We start from the raw sequence: 8683 nt of genomic DNA, 5'->3' as shown, positions 1-8683 counted from the left end.
AGCACGCCCCTCCCCTCACCGACACCAGCCCCAGACTAGCTCATGGCCACCCCTGTCGCTCACTGTCCCAGAACCGGTGCTAGAGACTGTGATTTCCCTCTTCATTATCTGGCAGAGACATGGCGGGAGCCCCTCGGAGCCTCACTCCCCATGACCTGTCCCTCACCACCGCCTTCACCACCAGGCCCAGCCTCCTGTGCAGTTGGCAGCGAGCATCTGGGGACTGAAAGTGTAATTAACGTGATGATTCTCATACGACAAACAGCCTCTGAGTTAATCCATAGCAGGAACATTTGGGTAAAAAGAAGTGAAACCCTTTTCTAAACTGGATTTTCCCTCCCTGCATAGTTTCTTTTGGCATTGGGTAAAGACACAAATTTTACATCTGGGTTAAATGTATAATTTCCCTTTGAACAGACAAGCTAAGGTTTCCTTGCTTAGCTTGTGAGTAAACCAACTAAGAGTGGCTAGTTGAAATGGAACTAATTTCCCTCAACTGCAGGTCATCATGAACCAGGGCCTCGGTCTCCCGTACTGACTTTTTTGTTCACACGATACTGCCTTCCCCTGTGTGTGTGTATGTGCATGTGTGTGTCCTGTGTGTGTGTTTGTGAGTGTGTGCATGTGTGTGCCTGTGTTGGGGGTATGGGCTTGGGAGCACTGCTTGAATTTCAACATTGAATAAACTTGACCTCAATCTCTCCCCTCACCTGTCATCTCACGTGTAAGTGCTGAGCTAAGCATAGTAGCTAAAAACAAACATTTTTATGTGTAGAAAACTCAGGAGCTCTTACACCTTGAAATGGAATAATGCATTTTGTTTAGCATAGAGAGGTCATTGTTATGACAGATAATTTTATAAATATTATCCTGACAGATACTATAATGTGCCAGAGGCTGAAAACCATGCAGTGCAACATGTGAAGTATTTAAATTGCTTTTCTTAAAATGAACTTCATGTTTTAAATAATAGATGTTTACCTTCCAGGTTAAACCCCATATATTCCCATTTTCACTGAAATAGCATGTTTTTAAAAGGCTAGTTATACCCACAGTCCATTGCATTCCACATGCCATCTGATAATCTCCACAGTGGGAGTCCCAAGGGGATTTTAAATTGTCATTTTCAAAACATCTGACCCTAGCCTGGCCGTGTCAGGCCAATGGGACTACATCCTGCCTCCGAGGAGCTCACCGGAGCCGCACAAGACGAGGTTTAGGCCAAAGACTCGTTTTCTTGCATTGTTTACCACGTAGAACACAGAATGGCAGAATTTGTTTCTTAATCAATCTCTGATTTAAATTTAATATTTTCTGGTCATAAATGTAGGTTTGGGTCCAGCGTGGAGTTAGGTTTCTTAGTAAATTCGCTAACCTGGCAAAGACTGGAATTGCACTCCCGGAAGAAGGCGGGAAGGCGTGGCCCAGACAGCGGGCCTCGGTCTCCCGTACTGACCGCCCACAGTTCCCGCGCAGACACTCCCGTCTGCACCTGGAGAAAGGTCTTCAGTCCACAGGGGACACACGTCGCTCCTGCAGGTTAAGAGCCACCTGAGGTGAGTGCCAGGTGCTGGCGGGTCCCCTGTGGAGACCGGGAAGGTCTGCCTTGGTGTTCACCTGCATGCGGCCAGGAGGAGAGCATGTGGATGGAGCCGGCGAGGGAGAGACCACCCCACACCCCGTGCTGAGCACAGCTCTCTGTTCCTGCCAGCCTCTCCTGTGCCACTGTGGAAACTCAGGTGTGTCAGCTGCAGGCAGGAGACGTGCCCCATGTGTGTGCACAGGCCTTGCACACTGTCATTAGTCCAAACGTGTCAGAGACCTGAGGATCAGGATGACACTCATTATTTCAACACGAAAGGACCACTTTGAGGTCGATCACGTTGGCAATGCTCAGGACTGAGGCACAGGCAGGCAGATGGAGATAAGACTAGGACATGCACACTGCAACCAGGAGTGCAGTCTCCCCACCAAACACAGGGCTCCCCAGGGGCTGGGGGCTGCTGAGTGTGCATGTAATTATGAGTGTGCGTGGTGTGTGTGTGTGTGTGTGTGTAGAGCCTGTGTGTGCACATGTGTGTCTGAATGTGAATGCATGTAAGTGTGTGCAAGGTGAGTGTGCATGAGTGGACTGTCCCCTCTTCAGACTGGGGATGTCTGCACTCACCCTCTGTGCACCATCCTCCTCTGGCTCCGTCACCTCTCCCCAGGGCATTCAGAGCCTCCTGCTCCATTGGCCACAGCAGGTGACAGGTGTGGTCTGTCAGCACCAATGGGCAGCTGCAGAGTGCTCGCCAGGACAGCAGACACCAGGCCCTGAGCCAGCCTGTGCTGGGTGTCTCAGGGCCTCTGGGGAGTTACTGGAAGCTGCAAATTCATGCATCTCAGGGGCTGCAAATTGGTCTGTGTGTGTGACAGCTTGTGGATGGTGTCACTGGGGCGATAGTGAAAGAGCTACTGCTCTTTCCACTGGTCCCTCTGAAGGGGGCCGCCTGAGACAGGGAGAAAAGGATCAAGTCCCATTGGGCACTTGATTCTACCAAGCAAATGGCTTAGTCTTAGCGTCGCCCAACTTTCTGATGTGGCCTCCCAGCTGCATGGGGTCCTCACAGCTGTCACTGGCCAAGTGGACACAGGGTGTCCTCGCAGGCTGTGACACACATGGAAGGCATGTGGGTCTGAGGAGCAGGCAGCTGCCACCTGGAGGGACCCGCCATGCCCAGAGGGACCCATGTGCTGGGAGGGACTGGGGCTCCTTCCCACCTGCCTGCCCTGCAGAGGAGACGGCATGGCTGTGAGCATCATCACTGTCATCATCCCGTGTGCAGGTCACAGCGGTGGCTGTGGCTGCACATGTGCGTGTGTGTGTGCACGTGTGTGAGTGGGTACGTGTGCACCTGTGTGTGCTTGAGCAGGGGCAGCAGCGTTGAAAGCCTGCCTGTCACCAACTGCCCCCGGACCTGGGGGTCAGGGGGCCTTTCCAGGCTCCCGGTTTCATCGTCACAGAGAAGCAAGGGGCCGAGTGGGAGAGACTAACCCCAAGCACCTGTCACCGTTTCCTTTGAATTCGCCTCTGCTGATGAAAGTTTAATTGCTTCTGAGCGGCCTGTGCGCAGGCGCTGAGCGGAGGTTTGTTCTCTCGCCAGCTCCACGGCTACCTGGAGAGCGAGCCCCTCACGCTGCAGCTGTTCATCGGGACGGCGGACGACCGCCTGCTGCGGCCACACGCCTTCTACCAGGTCCACCGCATCACGGGGAAGACCGTGTCCACCACCAGCCACGAGGCCGTCCTCTCCAACACCAAAGTCCTGGAGATCCCGCTTCTGCCAGAAAACAACATGAGAGCCATGTAAGCACTGCCCACCGGCCCAGGCCCTGGTCACAGCACATGCAGGAGGCAGCTGATCAATGTTTCTCTCTCATCGATGTTTCTCTCTGTCAGTATCCCCAACATCCCACAGCTCAGTAGCCCAGTCCGTAAATAACTTCACCAAGGTTAATGACGACTTCTATCTTTCTGGGGTTTCAGCCCTTTAAATAGTCCTGCAGCTGTGAGGAACCCCCTCCCCCAGTGCCTGCATTCAGCTCCCACACAGGACCCAAACTGGAGGGACGGTTAACCTGCAAACATTGAACAGTTACAGAGAACACTGCGTCTGGGCCACAGTTCGTGGGCCCCAGTCTCTCGGAGACCTTGATGTGTAGTCAGCTCTGACTCACTAGTTTTAGAGTTGGATTCCTTATAAGCTGAGGCTTACACACCTCATCTCTGAATGGGGCCTGTACTCACAGCTTCACGAATCCTCTAATTGAGTGACTGTCAGGGGCCGTGCACATCACTGAGCTGTGGACGCCACAGAGAAAGAGACCACAGTCATCCCACGGCATTTACATCCTGCTGGGGCCGCAGGGCGGTGTATCAGAGCTTGGTGACCCCTGGAGCTCAGAATCATGTCCCTGAGGCAGAAAGCTGTATATACAGGGAGACAGTGTGTGCAAAGGCCCTGGGGCAGCAGAGTTTGGGGTGTTCATGGGGACAGTGTGGGAGGTAGGGCAGGCCAGGCCACAGTGTGTAGGACTTTGAGTGGAATTTTGGTAAGTTTTGTCATGAAACCGTTCGAGTTGAAAACAGAGGGAAAGTTTTCTCTGCGTGTGGACTTTTCCCGGATTTGCCCACACCTCTGAGTTCATTCTCAGCCCTTGGGTTTAGTTCAAGAGCTGGAATCAGTTTCCCCCAGACCAGGCAGTCGGGTGGTCGGAGAGCCCATGAGTCCTCAGCAGCAGCAGCTGTGACTTCGGTGAGAGCCGTCCAGGTGCAGGGGCACAGCTGGAGCCACCGCGGTCCCCAGTCCGCACCAATGGGCCGGCTGAGTGTCTGAGCGTCTGCCTCTTCCGCTTCCTGAGAGGAACAGTATCAGTTTCCACCCGGCATTCTGTACACAGACTGTTGTGCTGGAGTCTAGTGCTCAGTGAAGCTAAACAAAATCCTGTGAAGCTGTAGGAAAGTCAGGATCTTGAGCTGAGCAATGGGGCTGCTGCCAGAACCTTAAATAAATGAACTTAGCCCCGAGACGGAAGGGCAGGTCCTGGCTCTGGGCTCCCGGGGCGTGTCCTGCTCGGGTCCCTCCAGGCCACGCACCGGCCGACGCTGTGGGCCTGCCCGTGTCTGCGGGTGAGAGGGACTGGGCTGTCTGCACGGCCCCCCTCCCTCACCGGGGTAGACGGGCACGGTGTGTCCTGTCCCCGGTGTGTGGCTGTCCTGCCCTGGGGGCTCGGGCGGGTGGAGCGGCGAGAACAGGTGCCTTGCCCGTGGAGTGGGACCGGCAGGCAGTGGACTTCTGTTTTGGGCAGCATCGACTGTGCCGGGATCCTGAAGCTCCGGAACTCGGACATCGAGCTGCGCAAGGGCGAGACGGACATTGGCAGGAAGAACACTCGCGTGAGGCTGGTGTTCCGGGTGCACATCCCACAGCCCAGCGGCCGCACGCTGTCGCTGCAGGTGGCCTCCAACCCCATCGAGTGCTGTGAGTACCCCGTCACACCGACAGCGCGTCCTCACCTTTTGTACGGCCCGAGCGGTGGGTCCCATCCGCTAACACGTTTCCCTGGGCAGTCTCGGTGCACGCCTCTCGTCTGGCAGTCCCACCCTGTGTGGTGACAGCAGACACGGGTTAGCAGCGTCGGCACAGGCCCTGGGCTGGTCCCAGCACCGACGGGGGCGGGGAAAAAGTGAAAGGAAGTTTGTCTTGAAACACAGATCCCTGCTGTGGTCACATTTGCGTTAACCCTCCCACGGTACGTTGGGAAGCTGAGTGTCACCCAGCGTCCCTGGTGGTCCTGCTTCCGTGTGGTCTGGGGTCCTTCCTCTTGCGATCGTTTTGCTAGCTTTTGTTAGCAAATTGGGTGCCCTGCATCCCCACAGCCTTCTCTCTGCCCAGGAGCGGGACCCCAGGCTAGGTCTATTAAGCTGTTCCCCAGGAAACCCGGGGTGGGGGGGCCTCACCCACCCACCAACCATGTCAGAACCACTCCTGCTTCCCTCATCTCGGAATGGCCCGACCCAGCCCCAGGTGTGGGCTCTCGGGAAACGCACCTGTCCTCACGCTCACCTGCCCCCTATTTCAGCGGAGGGCCTTGGTTTGGTTCCTTTGTTGCCCAATGCTAACGTCAGGCTGACTCGGGGATGGGGATCCTCTCGCACCCCGGCCCCTGCCCTGTGATGGTGGCCCTGCCCAGCTGTCCCCTGCCACCCTGTTCCTACTGGCCCCTGCATGTCTCGCAGACGCCTGCCCCACGCCCTTTCTGCCGTGTGGCTGCCTCTAAGACGGGGGGACCCCCGGGCTGTGTGAGAACCTGGGTATGTGGTGCACCCTCAAACACTCTGCCCGCCTGCCTCTGGGGACAGTGTGGCCTCTCCCAGCACCGGTTGGGGGGAGGGATGGCTGCACATTGTTCCATGACGGCTCACAGTGTTCGCACAGTCCCCAGAGGAGCTCTCTGAAGGCAGCCGTTCCCAAAGGCCTGGGCGTCTGGGGGGGCATCTGAGGGATGCTGGGGCGGGCGGGCCGGTGGTGCCTCACTCACTGTCTCCTGACCCCGCAGCCCAGCGGTCGGCCCAGGAGCTGCCTCTGGTGGAGAAGCAGAGCGTGGCCAGCTGCCCTGTCCTGGGAGGGAAGAGGATGGTCCTGTCTGGCCACAACTTCCTGCAGGACTCCAAAGTCATCTTCGTGGAGAAAGCACCAGGTATCTCCCTTAGAAACAGACCATCGAGTGTTTCCGGGTGGGCGCTGGGGGCATGGGGTCCTGGAGACAGAGGCCTCTGTGTGTGGGTCCGTGTGTACAGGCGTGGGCCGTAACCACTGGGGCTGCGTCCAGCCATGAGCGTTTGTGCCAGCAGAAGGTTTACTTCTGGAGTCGCCGAGGGCCTATCCTCACGCAGTTGGTGTCCGAGGGGCTGCAGTGGGGCCGCCGCAGGGGTGGCATGCTCTCCCCTGGGCCGCATGGTGGCCCACTGCCTGGACTGGGCAGGTGCCTCCACGTGGACCAGGCCTTTCTCAGAATCACAGACTCTCAGAGGCAGGTGACCCAGCGCAGAGCAGCTACAATCACCAGTGGGACCTTCACTGCGGCCCACAAACCTTCCCATCACCCTCCAGCTTCCCCATCCGTGCTGGTGACCCCCAAGATGCCAACACAGAGCTGCTGTTCTCTTTGTGACTGGTGGCCTCCAGGCCCCAGCTGTTCTCTGTGAGCCGTGCAGACCTCATCCTCAGGAGGTCTGTAGACGTCATCCATGTGGGCAAATGTAGACTCCACCTGTGCTGGCGAATGTAGATGCTGTGGGCGAGTGTAGTCCTCTGTGTGGGTGAGTGTAGACCGCTGTGTGGGCGAGTGTAGATGCTGTGGGTGAGTGTAGACCTCTGTGTGGGCGAGTGTAGACGCTGGGTGAGTGTAGACCTGTGTGGGTGAGTGTAGACCTCTGTGTGGGCAAGTGTAGACTTCTGTGTGGGCAAGTGTAGATGCTGTGGATGAGTGTAGACTTCTGTGTGGACGAGTGTAGACTGCTGTGTGGGCGAGTGTAGATGCTGTGGGTGAGTATAGACCTCTGTGGATGAGTGTAGACCTCTGTGGGCGCATGTAGACCTGTGTGGGCGCATTTAGACCTCTGTGTGGGCAAGTGTAGACCTCTGTGTGGGCGAGTGTAGATGCTGTGGGTGAGTGTAGACCTCTGTGTGGACGACTATAGACCTCTGTGTGCTAGTGTAGACCTCTGTGTGGGTGAGCGTAGACCTCTGTGTGGATGAGTGTAGACCTCTGTGTGGGTGAGTATAGACGCTGTGGGTGAGTGTAGACCTCTGTGTGGATGAGTGTAGTCCTCTGTGTGGGCAAGTGTAGACCTCTGTGTAGGCGAGTGTAGACCTCCGTGTGGGTGAGTGTAGACCTCTGTGTGGGCGAGTGTAGACCTCCATTTGGGCGAGTGTAGACCTCTGTATGGATGAGTGTAGACCTCTGTGTGGGCGAGTATAGACACTGTGGGCGAGTGTAGACCTCTGTGTGGGCGAGTATAGACGCTGTGGGTGAGTGTAGACCTCTGTGTGGATGAGTGTAGACCTCCGTGTGGGTGAGTGTAGATCTCTGTGTGGGCGAGTGTAGACCTCTGTTTGTGGGTGAGTGTAGACCTCTGTGTGGGCGAGTATAGACGCTGTGAGTGAGTGTAGACCTCTGTGTGGATGAGTGTAGACCTGTGTGTGGGCAAGTGTAGACCTCTGGGCAAATAGGACCTCTGTGAGCGAGCGTAGATTTCACCTCTGCTGGCGAGTGTAGACCTCCATGGTGGTGTTTGAAGAGGGAGCTGTGGACAGAGGCTGCTGTGAGGCGAGGGTGAGAGCCCCTTTCCTCTGGATAGATGTGGGGGTGGCACCACTCCTGCCCCATGGATGCCCTGCCTGAGTCTGTGGAGAAGCCGCTGGCGCTCACGTGGTTAAAGTACGGGAGTGAGGGTTCCCGGAGTTTGTGGTTGGAGCCAGCCTGTCCGCAGAGCAGCCTCCACCCTGCTGTGGGGGAGGGGAGCCTGCAGGTGGCCAGGCTGGTGGCCTGTTTCATCTTTTTCAAATTTCCCAATTGGAATTTTCCTGAGAGTGCCAGGGCCGGACTCATGCAAACCACTGAAAACCGCCAACATTCAGCCTCCATAATGGGTCTTGATTTTGTACAGTTTGCAAGAAAATTAAGTGCTTCAATCAGAATGGGCTTAAAAGTCTTCCCCATTTGGCGTAGTCTGCCTATGTAATCATGCACATAATTGGAAAACATGTCTTGAATTATGGAGAAAAACCAACTAAGTGTGATGACAAGGAGAGGAATTTGAATTTCTGGAACACCCTTCTTTGGAGGACGTTAATCTTGAAATAATTTAACCTTTTGAGCTTTAAACGTGTGTGTGTGAGTGCTGAGGCAGGAACGCCGGCCGGGGCTCTGTCGTCGCGTGGAGACTGTGATCAGAACTTGCACAAAGCGGGGGTTGGAGCACTTTTCTCCCTGTTCCCTTGACCGAGTCCCTTGCCTCCAGGGTGGGAATGGGCGCAACTCCTGGAGGCGCTCAGCCTGCCATGGGCACCTGGGATCCCTGCTGCAGGCAGCCCCCACATGCCACACTGAGGGCTCCGTCATGGCGTCTTCACTT

General features: G+C 56.2%; 1 protein-coding gene across 9 annotated transcripts in view; it reads left to right on the top strand.

The window, feature by feature from the left end:
• NFATC1 (nuclear factor of activated T-cells, cytoplasmic, calcineurin-dependent 1) overlaps positions 1–8683 on the top strand; it is a 65391-nt gene that overhangs the window by 30064 nt on the left and 26644 nt on the right. For all 9 annotated transcript variants that reach the window (XM_015562748.1, XM_006761899.2, XM_015562747.1 and 6 more), the window contains exons 4-6: positions 3147–3349; positions 4852–5024; positions 6103–6243. In XM_015562748.1, coding sequence (XP_015418234.1) covers positions 3147–3349; positions 4852–5024; positions 6103–6243 — 517 coding nt within the window. The remainder of the gene's footprint in view (positions 1–3146; positions 3350–4851; positions 5025–6102; positions 6244–8683) is intronic.

Source organism: Myotis davidii, unplaced genomic scaffold (assembly GCF_000327345.1).
Source record: "Myotis davidii unplaced genomic scaffold, ASM32734v1 scaffold96, whole genome shotgun sequence".
In the NCBI taxonomy this organism is placed as follows: Eukaryota; Metazoa; Chordata; class Mammalia; order Chiroptera; family Vespertilionidae; genus Myotis; species Myotis davidii.
This window is presented reverse-complemented; position numbering and strand designations above follow the sequence as displayed.